A 23,303-nucleotide genomic window follows, 5' to 3' on the forward strand; every position below is an offset into this window, starting at 1 on the left:
TGGCAGCAAGTTGACTTTTTATGAATGTTAAGTACTTGAATGTGGAGAGATTTCTTCCAACATATATTTTTGTGTGTACAGGTAAGGAAGACACTTCATTTGTTGCATTGTTTCTCTACTCCTCTTACATTATTTCAATAGAGCCTCTTTCATTGCATGAAGAGGGGAATCAAGTTTAACTTCTGAGTACTGAAATACTTCCATTAATATTTTTTCATTCCTGCTTTGAGACTGTTAGTTCACTATTATAAATATCTGGAGCCTACAACAGAGTAGCTGCACATTACACGGGGGTGGAGCTGTTATTACACAGCTGAGGTTTCAGTTAGCATGACTGAAGAAAGAGAATTGCTTGATTTAGATGAGTGCAAGTGCAGCTGCATTTTGGAGACAAAGCCCTATGAAGAAAAAGCAAGGAGACAGAAATAAGTTTGTGGTTTATTTGGTGTTGGAGCCGGTACTACAGTTGGACAGGCACTGTCTTGTTGCATACAGAAACCTCAACATTTTTTAAACATGCTCAGGATACAAACTTACAACTAGGCTCATATAGTACACAAAAATAAGGTTCTCTAAAAAAAAATTGTACACAAATTCCAAAGCAGTGTTAGGAAAATACATTTGGACCTACCAACAGTGAAATATTTAAGCTATTCAGCTGGCAGAGAAGGTTGGTCAATTTCTTTGACAATCCTTTAACTGCAAGAAGATAGTCTTTGGTTTCACATTGTATAATAATTAGTTACTTATTGTTCTGAACCAACATTAAACAAGATGAGGAAAAGGCAAAGGGTTTTCTAGGCAGTGCTGCTTTGAATGCTGGATTTTTGTCACACCACTTCACTGTACAAGACTGACTAGGTTTTCTAGCTCTGGCTAAGGACATGGGTGTCTGAACAGGGAAAACCCTGGACTAGTTTCCTAATGCTATCTTCAGGAAACTCATTTGTTCGGATTTGAGCTTTTTGTGTGTTTCTAGTTGAGACACGTACATTGAAAGATTTGACCTACCCGGAAAGTGCAACGTAAGACAAACCACTAAACCCATTAAAATGTAAAGAGTGAACTGCTTGGGCAGATTTAAAACTGTAGTTCCTTCTGGATTCCCCAGAGTGTATCTGCACTCTTCCTTAATTTGTCCTCTTCCTCAGGTTTTAGGATCATCTTCACTACATCAGTGATGCCACTACTGCCCAGTACACAAGGAACACTTAGGAAGACATCTTCTTTTATTCCATGCATGCCCTGAAAAGCAGGTAAGGATAGTTAGGCTAGAATTCATTCTGTAGAATGTCCTATCAAGAAAACTCAGAATTTAGTTGAAATTAAACTAGAAAGTTATGACTGTTCTTCAGAATTCCCAAGGTTTTTAGGTCTCAGTAAGACAAAAGTTAGCAAAAACAGGCCGCTCACCTTAACAACTGTAGAGATCGGGTGCACTCTTCTCAAATTCTTCATAATAGTTTCAGCTAGATCTGCCACAGAAAGGCCAATAGCCCATGATGTGTACCCCTTCAGTTTGATGACCTCATAGGCACTGTAGAGACAAAGGTATTCATTAAAAAACAAGTACCATCAACTGAAATATTTAAAGTTTAGAAGAAGGGCTTTTTGAGGTGCCTTAATCAATTTGGAGATATCAGAAACTGATTTGCTGACAGGACTGAAATGAACTCAGTAGTGAAGAATTCTACTTGCATTTTACACGACTCCCTGCAGTCACAGTGGAAGCTTGGAAGTTAAAAGCACTTCCCTAAGCTAAAAGTTCACTAAGCATGAAAAAATTAACTGTACCAAATATACATTACTCCTTAAAATATTAAAGTTCTATTGTGTCTGCATCTTGAGATTTGTTTTGGGCTACTATGGTATTTATGAAACCAGATATGGATCCTGCAGTTCAGAGGTACTATAGCTCTTCATCATTTGTTGTTGTGTTGAAAAAAAATAAAATAAAATATCTGTATTTACCTGTCTACCACCTGCTTATGGACCTCCTTCCAGTGTTCCTTGTCTGCATCAGTTCCCATGTCTGGATGAAGAGCCTTCAGGGAGACGCCAGCAACATTCACTCCGCTCCAGACAGGTACTGAGAGTTGCACATAGATTAATTATCTCACAAGAAAACTTAGTTCTGTCCTCCTCAAATTAACAGTTAACACAAAATCAAGCTCAATTAATCTGCAACACACATGTTGCTATGATTCAGATATGACTTTAAATATCGAATGACCTATGAGGAAGATCTAAATTGTGGGCTGAGAACCTAGGAGCATATAAACATCTTTATACATCATGTCACAACAACTGAATATACCTTTATTAAAGCAAAACACCCCCGCAACATGAACTAAAGTGACAGTAACTCTGTATTTTGCGAAGGTTTCTCAAGAATAGGAATTTATTCCAAGTGAGTCCTCCCGAGTGTCGGGAAGCAAATGAGATTGCTCTGGTGCTGCTAGAGAAAGTACAGGTTATGTAAGGAAAAAGTTGGTCTTTCTCCTGTCCTCTACACTTGTCTCTGCACTTCAATTTCTATATATAGTTCTTGAAGTAATCAAGAAATGCCAGTAAAGACAACTGAGTGACTACCAGTAAGTTTAGTGCAGACTTTGGTAGTCCCTTGCAGAGAACTTTACCCTCTTGCTTCTTCAGTTTGGTTTTTTTTTGGAGAGTTATGGGAACAACTTAGCCTCGAAATTTTTAGCCTCCTCAGGTTACAGTAATGACCTTTTCCAAGCAGAGTAACTCAGGTCAAATATAGATCATCTAGGGTTACTCTGTGCAGCAGAAGACCTAAAGCAGGACTTGCACTCTTAAGGTGCTGCAGTGGAAAGGTTTTTGAGCAATGTTTTGCTGTAGCTTTCGGAGATGTTTCTTGCAAACAAACTATAAGAAAAAGGTTCTATGTAACAGCCAGCCAGGTTTCACCCTTACCACTGGAATCTCCATGCTCTCCAACAATCCATCCGTGGCAGCTCAGAGGATGGATGCCCAGCCTTTCTCCCATGAGGTGGCGGAAACGGGCAGAGTCCAGATTGCAGCCGCTGCCGATAACACGGTGCTTAGGAAAGCCACTGATCTTCCAGGCCACATAAGTCAAAATATCCACTGTAAGTAGAACAAGGAGGATAAGAGGTGCCACTCATTGGCAGTTTGAAAACTAGGATAGTATCTTCTGGTCATCTGCATGGATTTTATCTGCACACTAGTTACGGGGAATAGAGCATAACATAATCCCCAAAGCCAGGCCCTGCGGTGGGCTCATATAATTACTGCTTTAAAGGCAGAATTGAGAGGCTGTTCATACTATGCATGCAATTATCAGTGCTCCTTATGTGTCCTCTGCTAAAGATCACTTAAAAGGCAATTGAAGACCCAAGTTGGAGGCAAGCTGGTTTATTTCTCAGAGTACCAGCTTGCTGAGTGTGGAGAGGGGAGAAGACACTTCTTGCTATGTGGTTATGTGTCATAAGTATTTTCTAAAATCTGTGCTTGGTCATATCAGTATACTAATGCCACCTTCCTGAAACAAACACTATTCTCTCAGCCAAATCCTCTTGTTAAACCAACACAAGACAAACCTGGGTTTGAGACAATAAGCAGCTTGCAGTCAGGACTGTATTTAACAACATTGGGAATGATGAACTTGAAGATATTCACGTTGCGCTGGACCAAGTTAAGGCGGCTCTCTCCTTCCTGCTGACGGGCACCAGCAGTGACAATGACCAGCTTGGAGTGTGCAGTCACACTGTAATCTGCAGACAAAAGGCTGTGTCAGACATGACCTCTTTCTACACATGGTTTAGAACAGTTCTTGGTTCCTTTTAGTATTAATATCTAAAATTCTTGAGTTTGAAGGTGCTGAAGTTCTGGTTATTGTTACCCTAGGCTTTGCTTCTAGATAAAGTTAAATTTTCTTTTAAGATTCTGGTTCATTGCCACAAGTGGCAACCTTAAGGGCATATCAAAATCTTAATGTAGAGTTGGGCAGTGGTTGGTATTACACACTTCTCAGGCACAGATGGGTGTGGGGTAGCTGTGCATCCAGTTCAAGTACTGTGTAGGAAAGGAAGAAGGCTCTGCCCGTGTAACCTGTGGCCACTGGAGGTGTGGGATGGCTAACATTGCCCTAGTCAGGTTGCTACTAAACTTACAGCTGTCAGATATTTGTAGCCAAGAAGTAAGCAGTAACACATTCAGGGGCCAACTGCCTGTGAAATAAAATTCTCAAAGGTGCATGAGTACTTAAGAAATTGATCTTTCTATACTGACTGATGAACTTTGGACCAGAGGATTCCTAGTTGGAGCACCTTAATGAGGTACATGAAACTTAATGTCAGCTGAGCAGAAATGAAGTGAGCTTTCCTCCTGACAATTAGAATGACAGGCTAAGTGCTAGACACGGATGGCCAGTTTGAGATCTGAAGTGGCTGTCTCCATTTCAAAATAACAAGCACATTAGAGCCAACTACTTGCCTTTGCCAGAGACAATCTTTGGTGTTCTAAGGAAGAGGCTGCCATGCTGGAGATCAAGCATCTCTCCTCTGAGCTTGTCCTCCACAACATCAACAAGGGCAAGTTCATCAGCTAAGTCCTACACAGACCAAGATTAAACAGTACATTTATTGTCTCAATTTGTAAACTGTGAAGTTACAATTATTTTAAAAGCAGGGTTCTATTTAAGCAATTTTGCCCATCTTCATCACCTTACTTGTTCCCAAGCAGAGCATTCAAATTAGTCTCCTAGGATATCCACTTTATTGAATTAGTTTTGTACTTTCCATATGCACATTCTGTGTGGAATAGTTGTACAATTTAGCATGAAAATGGTGAGTAATTTAATAGCTGTTCATAAACCACCTATTTTACAGTTAAGAAAAGCAAGCCTGATGTTGAACACAGCATTTTCAATATAATAATGCAATGCAGAGGACAAGCCTTTCAGAGTGTCTGGGCCCACTTTTTCCAGTCCACACTGCAAATAAATATTCCATCACACTCTCTGCTTCAGACAGAATGATGCCTCAGTTCTTAGAAGGGATTCTGGAAGTCGTTCAAAGGTAAATGCAGCTCTTTTAAGTCAAAATTATACATAGAGCATGTTCTGTCTGATACTGGAATAAACTTGGTTTACAAGAACTTATAGCTATTTTCTCTCTGCCAATAGCTTGAAGATTGCTGCAGTTTCAGGCCCAAAGAAAAGAATGACCAACCAAAAGTTCGTCTTGTGTGCTGCCCCAATTAGTCTAATAAGGGAGATTACTTTTTGCCCCTCTTTGAGGCCTCAGGTAGTCAAAACTGTGCTGCTTCATCCCAAGTTAAAACTTACCTTCATCAGGATGCTGATAGCACAGGCCATTCCAACTGCACCCACACCAACCACACTGATCTTATTGTGGGCATGACCGTGCTCCTCTTTGTGGACATTGTGGATGAGCTGATCCTTGAGAGACATGGTGCACTGCTGCAAGGAGAGCAACAGATTATTTCTCCAGGCATTGGAGCTTTTACTGACACCAGAATACTTGTATCAAGCAAGATGGACTTTATTCCAAGATGATAAGAAAACAGATATAAGTCACATGCCTAAAGCATCTGGCAGTGCTGCCTGCATGCAGCAAAATGATAAAAAACTAAATTATTGATGACAAGCTCGCAATAGCTTTCCCTCAAACACAGCCTGAGCACTGTTGATTATATAGCTGGGTGGCACTCCAGCAGCATTAGTAGAATGTTCTAAATGATCATCCATGTTACACTTAGGCAAAGGAAGCCATTTTAGTACTTCTGAGCACAGCATGGTCTGGCAACCTCCGTTCTACCACCCTGAAAAACTGGTATTCTATGCCCTGAAGCCTTTCCAGAGCTGAAGCTGTACAACACTTGGGCAAGCCCTTCTTAAGCACCGCGTGATCCTCAAAGTCAAATTTCTGGATTTGTTTTAAAGTGAAACTGCATAGCTTTGAATTAAGATGTATAGAGTCTGGTGTTACCATCTCTCCTACCCTCAATTTTTTTAGCTACGGCTGCACGGTTCCAATCTGACAGTCACAGCTATACTGAAATGCCATGATAATGATGGAATCCTGCGCTTTCACCCCAGGGTCTCCGCAGAAGCCGACACCATGCTTTACCGGCCTCACCGGGCGAGCCTGAGGCAGGGGCAGCCTTGCAGATGCATGCAAGTACAGATGTAACATGATTCTGAAGTTAGTGCTGAACAGGCAGCAACTTGTTCAGAGCAAGAAAGGCTGGAGAGCACTGGCAGAGCAGGTAGGGACTGCGAGGCTGGGGGGGGGTGGGGGAAGGACAGGAAACCAGTGCCCATATTTAGGAAAAGTTAACCAAGGTACTTCGGTCTTCATTTGCATCAGTCTCCTGAAGCGTGGCCCAGCATCGTGCACACGCCACGTGCCAAGTTCTCCCTTTGCACTGTAAGAACTTTAACGTGCAGGGCACCCGCTCAAGTATTTCTCAGTTACGTTTAATACTTCAAAATTTGGGGGTTTAGAGTGCTATTCCCCTGAAAGAAGCAGATTAGGGGAGAGCCAGTGGCCAAGGTGGTATATTTATGCTCTGTTTTAAACGCAGGGTCACTCCCAGCGCCCTTCCCAACAGGCAGCTCCCTGGGGCCACACGCACTTCCACCGCCGATTAGGGGAAGCGACTTAATTCCCGCAGGCTGAAGCGGGGGAGGGGGGATGGCGGGGGGACGCAATCTCAAGGCGGGGTGGAAATCACGCCGGTCGCGCAAGCCGCGGAGCAGGGCGGGGTGCCTCACCGCACCCAATGCGGCACCGGGCTGAAATCCAGGGCTGTGCCCGCTCCCTCCTCGGCCAGACCTGGGGTCCGCTGCGCGCCGCCTGCTCCACCGAGTCCCCCGCGGTGGGCTGGCGGCCAGCGGCGTCCGCATCCCCCTTCCTCCCTCTCCCCGCAGCAAGCACCCCCTAGCTCGCGAAGACGGTCGCACCTACCGAACGTCCTCACCCAAGCGCGGCGGTGGCGGTGGCAGCGGGGCGGGGAAGCGGCCGCCGCCTTAAGTAGGGGCCGGGCGGGTGACGTGCGGCGGGCGGGCTGCGGCGGTGGAGACGTGCCCGCCGACACGTCGGGGCGGAGGGGAGAGGAGGGGAGGGGGAAGTTGTGCCGGGCCGGCATGGGGAGCGGGGGTGGGGAAGAGGTAAGGTGGACGGTAGCGTTTGGCCCGTTGGTGGAACGTCGAGGGCGTAAAGGTCGCTCTGGAGCCTTCGGCCCGGACGGTCGGCACCGCGAGCGGAGCTGAGGCGGGCGAGCGGGATCTCCGTCCCGGCCCAGGGCGGTCAGACGGGCCCGCCCCCGGCCCGGGATGGAGGAGCTGCCGGGCCGGCCTCGCTGCGGCTCCGCGTCCCGCCGGTGGCCAGCCGGAGTCCTGGAACGGGGAGTCCCGTCGTCGGGGGAGATTTCCCTCTGTCCGTTATTAACCGGGATGGGTGAAGGTGATGTGAAACGTTAGCTCCGGAGGGCACGGAGGATGCCCAGTGCGTGCACAGCCAGTACACGGAGCAGCAAACGGTGCCGGCTCGGAAAGTTACGGGGAGTTCGGGGTGTCCGGGCCCTCCTTTGCCGGCCGCACCGCCAGCAGCCAGCCCTGTGCTCCTCAGCGCCCACACAACCCGACGGGGTTTATGGCCGTAGTTCCGGATGGAGCCTCTTGTCTGGTGGCTAGAAACCTGCTTCTAATTCCCATCTAAGTCTATAGATGTTTGCTTTCTTGTTACAGACATCCTTCTCTGGCGTTTACCTCTTCCCGTGTATTTACTTATCCAATTCCCACTCATTTGTGTGTGGTTTGGTTTTGTTTTTAAAGTTACAGAAGCTAAATCTTTCCTGTGTTGCATGATGCAAGCTGTGCACTGGGCATTGGGACGTCCTTGCTGCGGGTCTCTTTCGGTCTGAGTGCTCTTCTCTTGAGAGCGGCTGCCGTATGGAGCATTTTAGACAAGTCTTCTCAGTGGCGTTTCAGACGGAACACTAATGTTTTCCTGCCGTTACTGGAAATGCCATGACTGGACTCAGGCTTGGTTTTTTTCACAGTCATGCCACCCTGTCAGCTCCCTATCCCATTGTAGTTGGTTAGTAAAGCCAGGTCCTCCACTTCTTGCTAAGATACTAACAAAGAGGAAAAAAAAAATCCTGGATGGGTGAAATTTCAATTTTTTACTGTGCTACAGAGTTGCCCCACAAAACTGGCTTTCAGTACACTCATGATACCTTTTATCCCTTTGCTCAGCTGGCTATGTTCATTTATTACCTTGTATCCATTTTTCTCTTCCGCCCCTCCACTTATACATCCTCTCTGTGATCCTTTTTTCTCCATTTTTTAAAAATTTGTTTTTTATTTCTTGTAGGTGTGGTACCTTTGTGATGTTTGTTTTAGTTTCTCTTTGGGATTCTAACTATCTGATTTTTGGCAATATCTATTTGCAGCTTCTAGGATGTACTTGACTTCATTTTTGAGGTGATTACCTTGCTGCAGCGGAAGGCCTTCCTTACTAGTTAACCCATTTGTCTTCCTCTACCCGTGCTGGCCTTTCCATCTCTCTTTTATCTGGGATGGTTTTTCTCTCTTCTAAAAACCCTTTATGTAGTTTACCTCTTAGTCACCACAGTTAGCCACTTTGCAGATGAGGAGACTGTACCGTTGTCATGGAGGTCCTGATCACTTCATGACCTCATCCCACTCCGGTGCGCACAAGCTTAAAACGTGGCCCTCGGTCATGCTGGACCAGGGCAGGTGGTATGAAGATCACATGTAAGGCTTGTACTTGCCTGCCAAACTCTGCTTTACAACTGAAGGAATTTTCTACTGCTGTTCGAGGCACGCTAACATCCTCTCACAGACCATCCCAGTGACAATTCCCTTCTGCTGTGGTGATCTGATGGGAATAGTAGCCCAAAGCCTCATCATTTCTTTGACTGTCCGTTGGCAAAACAAAATAAACAAAAAATACAGGCGACAAAATATCTAAAAATGCTCAAAACATTAAGAATATAGAGAACTGCCTGAAACGAGCCAGAAAAATACCAAGTTTTGGTTCTTATTATAAAGATCAGCACTTCTGCCAAAGGAGGTTAAATATAGCAATCTATCAGTTGCAAAACTAGATGTGCTTTGTTCTTTGCTGCTGCTTGAGCAGTGAGTGATGCTTGTGAGATGTGTCATGTCAGAGGAGACTGGTAGTTGAGGAGGGAAAGCGCTGGTAGGTGCTGAGTAGGCCTAATGCCGCATGAATGCAGAACAAAGGAGACTGTACAGTGTAGTTATGTCACTCTGCGTTATGCTGGGTTCACTGAGCATCTTTTTCTAGCAGAAGTCTCAAGGACGGATTAGGAAGTTTAGTTCTGCATCCCAGGAATCTGTATTTACAGCGGCTTTGTATGAATGGGACTAAACATCTCATCCAGAGTTTGGGTTCCAGACATCCGGCAGGACGGAAAATGAACATTTGACAGGAATGAAGATCAAGAAGAAATATTTTCTCCATAGGGAGGATTTTTACTTCTGAAGAGTTTAAATGTAAGATAAGAGGCTTCTAACACAAGACTGGCTGGATAGATTAATGGGCATTTTAAAATATGTAACCAGTATAGAGCAAGTGGTATTTCACTACTGTCATGGTGAGACCAAGGCTCCTAAGAGAAGAATTTGAAGTATTTGAAGATTGTTCATACCCTGTGGCTTAGATAAAATAAAATTGGACATGGTTTTCAGAGTATCAGTTCCAATAAAGTCTTCACTTGCTTGTGTTTGTGTTGCTCATTACTGAGAACAGAACCAAGATGAAATCTCTGTTATTTGTAACATAGGGCATCAGGTTGTCCTTAGCTGTTGATGCCTATTCAGATACCAGAGGTCCTACCTTTAGCAGAGTAGGCCAAAGCAAGCTAGCCAGGATGTTTCAAAACCACCCTGGTCCCAATATGTCCTCAGCGATGACAAGCAGATCAGAAACTTGTTTCGTTAAAAAATACTGTCAGCTTTTGATATGCCAGTATTAATTCACCTGGGTGACAAAACTGAGAAGGTGCCTGTGACTGCCAAATTTTTCCTTTTATGTGTCCTTTGTGATCTTAGTGGCAGCAGTAGATGCTGAGGAGGAAAGCAGTCATCTGGCATGATTGACATTGATTTTCTTCCTCAGAGAGCTTCCATCAGACAAGGCTCACAACAACACAAACAGAATGGCGTGAGCAAATTAAGGGCATTTTTCTTGCACTTGGAAGATGGAGGCCAGATCAGTTTTGATTTCTTTTAAGTGATTGACTTGGATGGTAGGGATGGGGCCAACTTTCCTCCCTCGTATACATACGGAGTTTTGTTCTTCCTGTTCTTTTTCTGCTGCTGCCCTCCATCGCAGCAGTGGGAGGTGGTGTTGATAGAGTGGTAACAGAAGGAAACAATGCCACATTCTTATTAAACAATGTGTTTGTCTTTAAACTATGAGATACTGATTAAAATTTATCATAAAGTCCAGAAACAGTTAAACAAGGTGAGTTTAACGTGTGTGTCTTGCTATTTTCAATAAAACACAAAGTTTTAGTAAATTTTTCTCCATTTTGCTAATATGCAAGAGGTTTTACATGGTGATATTTAATTTCTACACTTGCCATTTGCTCAGGTCCTGGCTCATGACAGACTAAATCAAATCTGATAGCGTTGCTGGAGTGAATAATGACACCAAACCCTGACCTGCATGTATTTGCTGTGTGAGCTACAGCTCAGCTGGAAGGTCAGCAGTGACCCAAAGCCACCATAGATACTGTCTGGCCCTGGAAAGGTCAGTGGAATCTCTCCACCTGAGATGTGAGGTCTCATTTGCCCCGAAAAATCATAAGGGTTGCTCCCAGCATGATCAGCTCTGTATTTGTTCTGACATCATCAAGGGCTTTGCTTTCATATGATGTCAGTGTGTGAGGGAAAGACCTGGCACTGGACATAGCTACGTTGTGTTCCAGTCCTGTCATTCGCTTTGCTTTACTTTGAGGCCTGAGCAACTCCCTCCAGCTGTTCCCTTTGTAAAATGGGAAGGGTCTTTATCTACCAACCTGATGTTGGTGATACTGTAGGGATTAGTTCATTATGAAACACTTCAGCTTTGTAAAGCAAAATGAAAACGATGGAGCTTCTTTACCTAAACCAGAGAGGCCTGGACCGCAAAATGGAGTAGTTTGGCATGAAAAGTTTGGTACATTCTGCTAAATTGTCAACATCAGAAAAAATCTCCCAGAGCGAGAATTCTTGCGATTTCAAAATACTTATCAGAGTAAGATACAGGAAGTTGGTTCATATTCCTTAAAAATCCATATTTTTTGTTCTTCAAATTTGAACAGTATAGCTACATCAAACCGTTTGAACAGATCTCCCAAGAAAACTGAAAGCTAAAAGAGGAATTTCACCTCGGCTTGCACTAACGAGTATCTCTGCACTTAACTGATTAGCCACGGTCCATAGACCTCTGGTCCCTCTCCTTGTCTGCTTCCATGCGTGCCCGTTACCGTAAGGATGCTGGTATTATGAAGATCCAGTGGTTTTGCTGCTTCAGCCCCGTTTTTCCTTTGCACTGTCATGGAGGGGGAGGGGCAGCTGATGCAATCCTCATTTCCGGGTATTTATACATCTTTGTTTCTACAACGTATTTTTAAATGTGCACCAGGGTAATGTATATGGAGACCTGTGTAAATAATTGTCAATTTCTGAAGATCCCAGACTTCCATACTGCCCTTTTGTCAGATCTATGTTTTCGATTGCAAACTGTTTTCTAGCTGGCATGTTTCACTACAAAGAACTTCCAAGTTACACCAGTTTTTCTTTTCCCCTTAAAAGGCTTGTTATGTTTGCAAGTACAACAGCAATGGATTATGCATTCACTATAAAGGTAGATAAAACTGTATTTATTGCAATGATTTTCTCAACACAAAGCTAAAGAAAACTGTGTTTCTTGCAACATTTTCCTAAATCGTCACTCCAAGTAGCTGGACTAAGCAGAATGCCTGATTTTCTCTTGCTTCTGTAAGGAACTTAATATACTCATGGAAGCATGAGTCACCGTGCAGGATTCTCCAAGCCAAACCCACTCCCTTGATGTAACTCATTTACTTAGGAACCGCAGGAATGGGATGCCCAGCTGAACCACACGGTTCAGAGAGAGCCTTTCCAAGGCATGCCATGGGCAGGGGCCACCAGTCAGTCCTGGCCTAACAAACCTGCAAAGAGATCTCAGCCAGTTCAGTACCTGCCTCCTGTTCAGCGTCAAGAGGAGCGTAATCATCTGCATCTCTGCTGCTGCCTTCTGAACTGGCAGCAACAGAACTATTACTGTTACCTAACTTGTTCTCGAGTGCCTGGCAGGTTGCAGTAAGTGGACACTTTCTATAAATTACAGTAAGGAGCTGGAGGGATATGAGAGGAGTGCTGCGGGCTGCTGCCACTGCTGCTTGCCAGTTCCAGAGGGCAGGCAGGTTCAGCAGCAAAAGGTCAGAGACACGTCCCTGTACTTCGTCTGCAGCAGAGACCCCCTTGCCCTTATTTTAATATCCATGTTCATTCTGCAGCTGTCAGTTTTGATTTCCCCAAGATCCCTTCTCAGCATATCACATGCCAACAAAGCTAGTTAGCTCAGTAAAGAGCTACAGAGTCCTGCAAAGACAGATTTTTTACTGATTCGGGTGGTTTGGCACACAGTACATTTACTGACACGATATTGCCTCCCCTACAGAGGGAGGCACTTTAGCATTTCAGACCTTTCATATCCAGTTGACTTCCAGTGTATCTGGCAGGTTATGTATTCTCTCCCATCTAAAAATTACTGTGGCCAAACTTTAATTCCTATGAATCAAAATTCCAGGTTACATTGCTAGAAACTTGACATCCCATGGTTGACAAGTAACTGGGCCCTACAGTCACTGTCGAAAGCTGCGAGTACCTCTCACCATTACAGACACACAGAGGAGCCTCCTGCCCCGCCTGCTTTACAGAAACAGTGCACAAGAAAGATACGGATTCATCCTTTCCTCTCTTTGATCACTTTAGGAGACAGGAGCGTTACAGCTGAGACTCTGCAAAAGGAAGCACTCGCTTTAGCAGCATAAGGTTACAGGGTCAAGTCCCAGACATTGAAAATAGTTTGGTCTGTGTTTTCATGGAGGACACCTTTCAGCATGCAGGATACATCTCTGCAAAGCTTCCACCAAAGACATCAGTGCTATAAGGCACAACTTTTACAGCTCCTGACATTTTCTGGATTTTCTAACGTATGGGTTAGTTTCTGTAGCTCTACGGTCCTGGTGAATAAAACCCACTTCTGTGCATCGAGTGGAGTGCGAAAGCCAGAGGTCAAGAGGTAATCACGTTCTGGTTTTGCAGTCTCCTTTTAGAGCCTGGATGCCAAAACAGCCTCATGATCTATCCCATATATTGGTGTTCTCAGATAATACCCAGTGAATATGGAAAATGCGTGTGCTTACAGATAACTGTGTAATAAACGATTATCTGTTGCTTGGAGAGAAAGATGAAGCTTAACTTGCAGTTCAACAGACTTATTATAGCAATAGAATGTCAGTGGACAACCACCTGCTTTCATTTTAGTCCCCACACTCGGCCACACCTGAGGCTCTTTAAAAGAGCTGCAGCTGGGCTGGCTCGGCCCTAAGACACCGGTCCTGAGGGGTGACTTCAGCCTGCGTTACACAGTTGAACTCTTCTGCTATTCTCAGATGGGAAAACTTGACTGTTTCTGCACAAGGTACTCTTTTAGGCCTCTGTTTCTGTGGTGGTGATTGTTGGCAGCTCTGGGGGTGAATGCAGAGCCCTTGAGAGACAAATGACTGAGATGCATGTACTGTTCTGAGACACTACGAGGCAGAGCTTTATATACCATTTTTATCATATGTATTGCCAGCAGAACCTACTGCTGGAGTGGGTGTGGAGCTGTCCCCCAGGGGAAAGCTGTTGCCTTATCTCTGAAAATTCTGCTCCCTGAGCATTTTTAAATTTTGTTTGGTTTAATTTTATTTTATAAGCAGAAAGTAGCCAAGGGAAAGAAAGATATACACCATTTCCTTAATTACCAAGTTCTCCTGGCTTGTACACATCTAGATGTGCTGTATCTGTATGTTATCTGGCCACTGTGGAAATTCAGTGGCCTGCGCTCTCACCAGCTTGCGGGTTGGTGCTGGAGGTCTCATTCTACTCACAGCAAAGCTGGATGTGAGCCCTGAGGCCACATGTAGGTCCAAAGTGTGGCTTGGCAGGAAGATGGGGGTGATTTCTTATCCTTTTCAAGAAATAATTTTTTGTGGTCTTAATTTTCTTCCTTTCCTTTCATTTTAAGTGCCCGTGTTTCTTAATTGAAACATGATACATTGCACCATGACTCAGTACCAAAGGTCTGAACTGTGGCAGTTATTCCAGAGGAAAAGAAAAATCAGTAGAGAGAGGTGCAGCCTGCATTGCTAGCATGGAATACTCTTTTGACTCAGGTTCATTACACAGCCAAAGTGAAATCATTAACATACTTCAAGCAGGTATCAAACTGAACATCTCTGTCGGGAGCACAGCTTCATGGCACGGGCATCGTATGGACACACAGCAGTTTTCCTCAGCAGAGAGCTCATCAACTACCGGGGCAGAACAAAACAGGGAAGTGAAAGTGGAAGCAGCGTAAGGCAGAATTTATTGCCAAATATGGTGCTTGTCTTAGTATGCTGTGTTCTTCAACATTACACAAATACTGACCTTATCTCTATCAATTAATTCAGTTTTCATATTTACACTCAAATCTTAAACGGAAAAATGAAAGGTTGCTGCTTGTCTACAAACTACTAATGAATCATTTTCACAATGCTGTGCAAAGTGTGGAGTTTCTGCCCTGTGGACCCTCTGTTCCTGTATTCAAATGGAATTGCACAAATGTTTAGCAAACATCTGCAGGGCATGGCCTTGCTGTTTTGCAAACTATGGTGAGTCTTGTTTAAGGAGGTGGATGTTACCAAAGGGAACAAGCACCTGACTTTTAGCTCCTATGGGAGGAATCCTGATATTTGCAGAATCCGTTGATTGTCTAGCTTGGGCCTTGTACTAAGAGGAACAGCATGCTGTGTCCTGGGTGGTAAATGCAAGGTGTGCCTTTTTTCACTATCTCCAGCCTTGTGTTGTTTTTCTCATAATTTTATGCAGATTCAGTTGCATCCCTAGACCCTATGAAGTTCTGGCTTTGAGGCAATATCTCAGGGCAGGTACCCTTTTAAAAGATACTGGTAGGAAGAAAGTGTGAGGTGCTAGGAGATAGTGTCACGGATTCTGTGCGTGTGTGTGTGCACATGCACATGTGTGCACAAGAGCTGGATTTCTGGAGGCTGGGTTCCCTGAGCGCTGCACCCCTAATATATTCTCCATACCATTTTTGCTAGTTGTACCTCATTTCTGCTTTATGTATTTTATAGTCTATGCAGGAGTCACTGTATGTTTGTGGAAGATGTTTGATATTTAATGCTGTTATGTCAGAAGGGAGAAGATACTGTCATGCTTCGTCTTTTGCTCACTGTGTGAGGATGAACAGTTTTTGGAGGGGCAACAGGGATGTACAGTCCCCTTGGTCTGCGTTAACTTCTTGCCACATGAGAAGCCTTTGGGGCGGTGGGGCTTGCACATTGCTTCACTCCCAGCCTTTGGAGTCGAGCGTTTGCAGACAGGGCGGTGCCAGTTTGGTGGAAGAATGTCAGCGTTAGAGTTTGTGAGACACACGACAGAGCAGAGCCCGGGTCTGTGACTGCCAGCATGCGATGTGGTGTATTTACGTGTTCAGACAGTAGGAGCTGGGTCTGGTGCTTTCTGTATGGAGTATCATTCTGCGTGTGTGTTTGGCTGCTAACTCAGGGTTCCTTCATTTTCAATCTCATCAGCTGTTTGTGTTCCCAGAGCGGCACAATGAGGAAAAGAAATAATGTTTCACTTAGAAATACTACTTAGCTCCAGAAGTTTCAATCTCCACTTTTGGTCTTGAGAAGTGAAGGCAGTTGAAGGCTGAGGGTACTCAAATTTTGGAAAGTTCTGGATTCAGGATATGTCATTATTATTTTTCCTATTTGTATATGTTTAGCTGTAATGTTGAACATGTGTTCCTTGGGTAATAATATCAGCCTTGCATCCCCTTTTAAAATATGCTTCCTTGCAATGACATCTGGAGATTTGGAGTCAGTAGTGTGTTAGGTTATGGAGAGAATTAAAATAAAAATAATAAATGAATCTCTGTAACACTTCATATCTCTTTAGGCGATGGTTACTGAGGCCTGTAAGTTCAGTGCATGACCTCTGTGAGAGTTCTTAGGCGTATAAGAGCAGCCGAAAATAGCTCCTTGGAAGGTCAGGGAAGGCGTCTTTTCTTCATGTGGATAGTTTTGCCTTTCTGACCTGAAACATCTATAGGTCTACCTATGGTAATCAAGCAAGAATGGACGGAAAGAAAATAGAATAACAAAATGGACTCGGAGAGCAGCCAGAGCCTGTGTAACACGTTCCTTGTTCACAGGAGCCTGTACAAACTGCTGCCAGCCTCAGAGATTTTTGCATACGTGAAACGGAGGAAGCCTGCATTGACTTCTAAACCCTGCTTTGAAGGCAGCCCAGCCAAAAAAGGTTGGATTCAAATTGTCAATAGATGAATAGCAAGAGGGACCCTTATGTTTTGAAATGGAGCACTGGGCTCACATCCAAGTGATTTTAAGCTTCTGACTGATGCAGGAGTCTGAAATAAATTTCAGCTTGTCAGACCGAATGTTCTCTTTCTTCTGATATCTGCATGCTGAGACAGAGTTTACGAGAAGCTTTTATAGCAAATCTCTAAGAGTGACCACAAAACACTTAAATTATTGAATAGGCAAGAGCTAATGTGAGAGGGAAAGGTTCTGTGTTTCTCCACGTATTAATCTTGCCCCCGCCTCTTCCTGCCCAAATCTCCTTGGTTAATCAGGTTATGTTTGCCCTATTTATCTCAGGGAGCGAGCAGGATGCAGCGTTGCTAGAAACGGAGGAAGGGAAGGAGGAGAAGGGCACGGTGAAAGCAAGAGCGGGTTGCGGATGCTCCAGAAATGAAAGCTTGAATCTGGCAGGGTTCCCAAGATCACAGCAGGATGTCTTGGGGCTGCGGGATGTCTCTGTGACCTGTCACACTCGCTGACATGCACGATCTCCCACCCCGGGCCATGTGCCAAAGGACGGTGAAGGGAGCTTGCCTGTCTGCGCTCAAGCTGGAGGGATTGGTGGTCCCTGCAGCCAAAACCTTCCTCCCCAAACACCCTCTCCACAGCTTTTTTTTCAGCTAAGAGCCCCCAGGAGGGAGTCACTGACGTCCTTATGGGAACACACGCTGCCCATCATTTGCCTGAAGTGCAGTGGTTAATTCTGGGGGAGGCAGTGCGCCTGCGCACGCACATACACCCACACGCGTAGAGAGCTGTGCGTGCTGCAGGCTTTTGTGCAGTCGTACAGCCTTTAATTCTTGCTGCACTCATCCTCTTGGCCACCTGGCTGCAAGCCACAGAAAAATAGCACAGACAAACCCACCAAAGTAAAACGCAGCTTTGGGAAGCAGGGAGCCAGCACACGCACAGACAGCACTGCTGACCTGTGTGCTGGTGAATCTGGGTTTCCTTTAAGCCTGGTGATCCTGAAATTTAGCTCTGCATGTGCTGAGATCTGGGGGTTCTTCATGCGGGTGCATGCCTTGGAAATGATCTTCTCTCCAATTACAATGGGCAATACCAGACTGGGAGACTGAGGTCCAAAGCTCTTTGTGGTCGGCGTCTAAACCCGAAGCTTGCAGCTAAAACCATTCCTGATGTGTGAGAAATTGCTTGTTCTGAAGTCTGGCTCTGGGCAGGCTTAGGAGAATAGGGTCAGTATTGATGGGAGAATTAAGTGCAGTGACTTGGATGATTTTTGACAAGTAATTCAGAAGGATGTAGAGCTGCAGGTCTGCATTCTATGTTTTGGGGCTGAATTTATCCAAAAGCTCAAAACCAAACCTTTCTAGACCAGATCATGAAGCTTCAGGGAGTTTATACGTAGCCCTGCTTCTCTAACTCTGAGATCCTGGCTCAGGATCAATTGAATGTCAGCCTACGCTTGCATTTCAGTTTTGCCAGGAAGTGCCAAGCCACACAGGCATTGCCTAATTCTGTCTTGTGTGCCAGCTTCTTTGCTCGGATCAAGGAGCATTGTTCCTTTGAGACGCATGTATTAGGAGAGATTTTTAGCACCCCTCTTTGTTACCAGCATGGTTCAGAAACATTTTTGTAGCTCAAGGCTAGGTGAATGCTAAGACATTGTTTCAAAAGCGTAAGCATCAGCAAACGCAGACCTAAGCCGGGAAATCCTGGAGCCGTGACATGATTTCACACGTTCCCGAGCACAGAGCAGAGCTAACTGGGTGGCCGCAGATCCGTGTTCCCACAAGAATGAAGACAAGCAGGAAATGAACCAGCAGAAGCCGTTCCCTGGCAGGAGAGCGCTGCGGTGGAAGCAAGGTGTAGCGAGCTGCGGGCTGCTGCAGAGTCAGGCCTTGCAGGTGCCTACAAGCCACGGGGGTGTCCTGGATGCCGTGTTCCCCCTGCAGCGTGCCTGCTGGCAAGCACGTGTTGTGATGCATGTCCAGAGCTTGCCGGTGCCCCAGCACAGTGTGCTGCCGTGGCCTCGTTGCTGTAAGACGCCAGCCGGTGGTGTGCGTTACGGCGGCTTTGCCGTGCGTGGGCCTCCTGCGCAAGCCCTCTTTGCAGCGGCAAAGAGCAGGAAGGCTGAGCGCCTGACGAGCTGTGTGACGGGCGGCTTTGGCTCAGCTCTGCATGGGGTGTAGGAGCTTTCCACGGCGCGGGAGGGCTGTCAGAGCAGACGCTTGGCAGCGCGGTTGTGGCGGGGTTGGTCGTTTTGTGGGCAGCTGCCAGTGCCGTGCGGGCGGGGGTCACCCTGCCTGCCTGTGCAGGGGGCGAGCGGTGTGTGATGTGACAGCCCACGGGCCCACCTGAACACAGAGGGGTCTGTCTCGCTTGGAGGGCGAGCAACAGCACGATCCAAAGAGCAGATCTCATAAACTGTTTGCAGATTAAGAGGAAGCTTTTTTTTTTTTTTTCTATACCTGATACTGCCAGGTAAAAAATTGCACGAATATATACATAAATCTCCTCTCCAGCCTCCCCCAACGAGGCTTAGGCTCCTGGAGTTATGTGACAGGCTTAAAAATTCTGAATTTACCATCTGGTGCACTTCTAATTGTCTTTGTGTCTTCCAAACCCCTAATTCCTGTTTTCAAGCATTTTTCTAATAAGCCAGGAACTATGTTGTTTGTTTGTTAATGAAGTCCCAGCACTCCCGAAAGTGGAGCTCTAAGAAAAGTCGCAGCGGTTGTTCAGATCTAGCAGCACCGAACGGACACCGAGAGGCACAAACCGTAGCCACGACGGTGGGCCAGGAGGCAAGGCTGGAACAGCGGCTCCATTGTTGGGCTTCTGTAGCTGCTGGATGTGGCTGCGTGTCCCAGGGAGCTGCGTATTACAAATACATGGCTCATGGTGTGCACAGCAATCAAATCACGAGGTAATTACCGGACCAGTGGGAGAGGTGTGCAAGCAGAACGGGCTGTTAATTAAAAAAAAAAAAAAAAAAACTGGTTTTAGGTGGGAAAGACATAGGAAGTTTGGACATGAAGAATCTTGAGAATTTCTGCCTCAGTTTTAATTCCTGATCGTGATTTTCACAGGGGCGGCGGCTATACTGACTTCTGCTTCCAAACAGTTAATTTTTTTAACCATTTAGGATGTTAGGCATCTAATGTATTGAATATCTGATTCTGCAGAAAGTACTGGTACAAAACACTCATAAGGCACTAAAAAACAAAAATCTTTAGAAACACTGGTATGACAGCATGGGATGAATTTGGCAAAGATCCATAGGGCTGGAAGTCCTTCACTAACAGAAACAGGATAATTCTAGTCTAAAATCTCTCAACTTTTCCCATGCTGTTCTGCTGAAAACATGAATAGAAATTGGAGAATGAGGAATAAAATGTTAGGATTTTAAAATGTAACATATATTAAAATCTCAGTTCTTTTGTGCAGTTTGAGGTATCCTACAGAGACCAGGTTCTTGGAGGCTGGATACTTCATGTTTGGACAGTCAGTACTTTCCCTAAATACAGCCTTTTTAAGCCGTTGCACAGTGTTTCTTTGAAGTTTATTGTCCCTGGATTGACTTAAGCTGTTTGGAAACCTTGAGCAGAGAAACGAGTTGTTTATTTCATATGGAATCTTGAATGCAGGTGTGTGATAAAGTTGGTAGATACTTAATATTGGCTGATCCGTTAAATAGGTTTTTGCATTTCTGGTACTATCACAAGTGGCTTACTTGTGATAAAGCAGCTTTGAGAAATAATTTATGTGCCAACTGGAGCTAAATTGCTTTTCAAATGATTTGTATCCTTCCTTCTAGTTTCTCTGAAATAAGCATAACCACTGGTCTCTCCTTTGATAAAGAAATATGGAAAAGAAAACTTGTTCTACTGAAAGTGTTGATGGCCTGCCCAGGTTGCCTGAAAATGCCTGTAATCTCAGCCTTGCAACTGGACTAGAAAGGTCATTAAAGGCCTGCTGTAAAAATGGTTGCGCAAGGCCTTTAATAGGGAAATGAGTTTGAACTTTGTGCTGTCACCACTTCCTGATTCTCTGTAATTCGCTATTATTACATGCAAAGAAATAAAGGGGAGGAAAAAACAACATACCCCAAAGTAAGGTCAGCCATTGGACTCTGGACTGCTTGATGTAGTGGCTGCAAATCAGTGAAATATATTTCAGGGTTAAAAAAGATTCACCTTTGCAGTTCTATAAACTGTATAAACCTAATGAGTCTGAGGGATATTTTAGGAGATGCTTAGAAAGTTTACCATCCATTTCTCAGTGGCACTTCCACTTGGGCTTCTTCCATAGTCAGCTAAAATAAGTCGTTCCATGGGTTCATCCTATGGAAGGGCTGAAGTTGGTCTCTCCAACCATTTTGGTTTTGGAAATCCTTGGAGATGTGTGTGTGGATCCTTGCACTGCAAGTGGAAGATAACCCTGCCTTTCCTAAGCCTTCTCACACATCTCTGGACCTTCAGGGGTCACAAATATAAAAGCACAGCTGCAGAGGAGCCATCTTCATGAGGGAGAGAAGGAGCTCGGCTTCAACAAGCTGAAGTTGGCCTTTGTCAGTATCCTTCCTCCTCCTCATCTCATCCTCTCCATCTGCTGTTTGCTATACTGAAGTATGATGTTGGAAGACAGCAACAATGTAAAAAAAAAATTTTTTAAAAAGTAGTGAATCCCTCTGGGCCATCTTGCTGAAAAACAAACCACTGTGAGTGCCCTAGGTCCAGTGAAGTTTTGAATTATTTAGATCACATCTTGCAGATATTGCGGAAAACTTGTGTTTGGGAGAATGCTCTCAATTTTAAGTTGGATTAAGTAATCTTCTGTTTTCTTTAGAAAGTTTGATGCTGTCAAGGGACAGCTGAAGGTCTGTCTTTGACCTCTGGTACTGCCCTTTTGATTACATAATTGTTCTTAACACTTAATAGTAATCTTGGGAAATGACACATCTAAAATGTGTGGGGTTCTGGGTTTTTGTTTGGTTGGTTTTCGTTGTTGTTGTTGCTTGGTTGGTTTGTTTGTTTCCTTTATGCTGTTGTTTGGCAGATGCAGACTCCAAAACAGCTGAACAGGTTGAGTGTGCAGCTGGCAAGGTTTGGGCTCTGTGCTACCCAGTTAGGCTCTTGCCAAGGGAAATCAATAAGAGTCGCGGCCCCAGGGTTGGATTTTTAAAGAATTGGTGAGTATTTTAATCCTACTGCATCCAGTGGGAGGTAAATGCGCAAATACTTGACTATAAACCGTAGCAAATAGGTGGGGGAGCTGCCTACAGAGCTTGTGGCTCTGGCTCACAGCGCTGCTGTCTGTACATGCCATATGGCTCTTGCTGCCACCAGTATGTATAGTTCTGCTGCAGAGCATATGCTGCCGCTGCAGCATGGCACTTCCTTGCCCTAGTGCTTTAAAAAGGGTGCAGCTATTGTTGTGTTAGTGAGCTGAAACTGAGTAATGTGAAATATTTGTCCAGGTTATTAATGTGAGTTACTGCAGCTAGTCCAGTGCTTCCTGGTGCTGCTGTAGGAAAAAATTCAGGCAGGAGCTTGCCCTGTTGCTGCAAAGAGAAAGCAGAAATGAGGCTGAGTGGTGAAGCCTTGGAGTTTGGGGCCCGGGTTTTGTTTTGAGCTTGTCCTTGAAATGAATTAGACATTTCTTGGTCTGGTAGTAGTGCTTGGCATTGAGATTTGCACAGGATTGTAACCATCTGAGTCTGTGTTAATAAGCTGTGTGCAATAGATAGGGTCAGATATTGAGCACACAGTTGATGCTAAGGACCTAATATCTGCTTTGTATGTGTGCTGGAGGTTTTACTTTGGGCTAACTCTAGTCTAGTCCTGTGGGATGTCACCCACTAGTGACTGAAGTTCATCTCCGGTTTAGTTTCAGTCCAGGGAAATCCGTTTGCATACTCTGAGACTGCCTTGTCATCTGAACCAGAGCTCAGTAACCAAGAACACTTGAGACATTTGCTTTGAGACTTGCTTTAAGAGCAGATGTGAATAGAATGTTAAGATAGCTTCACCCAGAACCCAGGAGCTCTGAGCTGTGTTGTGTAACACAGTGATGTGTGCTTTAGGGGTATCTAATTATAGCATCAGATTCTGATTTCGGATAGCTCAATATTTATTATTTAAAAGGGAGGTATGTTTGGGGGAGAGTAGTAATGAAATAATCTGACTTCAGCCTGGGCAGTGGCACGAGTGCAGAAGCAGCACAGCCGCCTGCCAGCTGACTGTCCCTGCAGCCCGTGCACTGCCCTGGCAGGTTCTGTGCGGCGCTGAGCGACCGCCGCTGTGCGGGAGGGGGAACGGGGCTGCGCCGCGGGGAGAGACAGCTGGCAGTCAGGGCTGGCGGGGACAGGCGTTCTCGCAGGGCACAGCACTAAATGTCAGCGTTTGAGTGTAGAGTTTCTGGGCATGGCTCTGCTGTGTCCCTTAGGATTAAATAGGAGTCTGACTAGGACAGAAGCAAAACTGCTTGCTGCTTCTGTGCTTTTTTTATGCGAGCTTTTTCCCCCCCATTTCTGTGAGCTTTTCTGTAGTAGAAAAAGTACTGAGTAGTCCTACTTAGCGACATGAAGCGTGATCCTCCGTTCA

At 45.0% G+C, this 23,303-nt stretch overlaps 1 protein-coding gene across 1 annotated transcript; it reads right to left on the reverse strand.

Annotated features, from left to right (window-relative positions):
• Positions 1 to 426: 426 nt before the first annotated feature.
• On the reverse strand, positions 427 to 7,058 carry LOC135988803 (L-lactate dehydrogenase A chain). The gene is made up of 8 exons (XM_065635047.1): positions 6,978 to 7,058; positions 5,333 to 5,467; positions 4,480 to 4,597; positions 3,585 to 3,758; positions 2,938 to 3,111; positions 1,972 to 2,089; positions 1,414 to 1,537; positions 427 to 1,245 (listed from the first exon to the last, which is right to left on the reverse strand). The coding sequence occupies exons 2-8, from the start codon at positions 5,456 to 5,458 to the stop codon at positions 1,081 to 1,083; spliced, it is 999 nt and encodes a 332-aa protein (XP_065491119.1). The 5' UTR covers positions 5,459 to 5,467; positions 6,978 to 7,058; the 3' UTR covers positions 427 to 1,080.
• Between the last annotated feature and the right edge of the window lie 16,245 nt (positions 7,059 to 23,303).

This window comes from Caloenas nicobarica, chromosome 5 (assembly GCF_036013445.1).
Source record: "Caloenas nicobarica isolate bCalNic1 chromosome 5, bCalNic1.hap1, whole genome shotgun sequence".
Lineage (NCBI taxonomy): Eukaryota > Metazoa > Chordata > Aves > Columbiformes > Columbidae > Caloenas > Caloenas nicobarica.

Bases quoted from the DNA above. Each gene is read 5' to 3' on its own strand.
- LOC135988803 (XM_065635047.1), bottom strand. From the start codon at position 5,458: ATGTCTCTCAAGGATCAGCTCATCCACAATGTCCACAAAGAGGAGCAC. The intron at 3,759-4,479 runs GCAAGTAGTTGG...TTTTGTCTGCAG, and splicing joins AAAGATTGTCTCTGGCAAAG to ATTACAGTGTGACTGCACAC. The intron at 1,246-1,413 runs GTGAGCGGCCTG...CCTGCTTTTCAG, and splicing joins CGATCTCTACAGTTGTTAAG to GGCATGCATGGAATAAAAGA.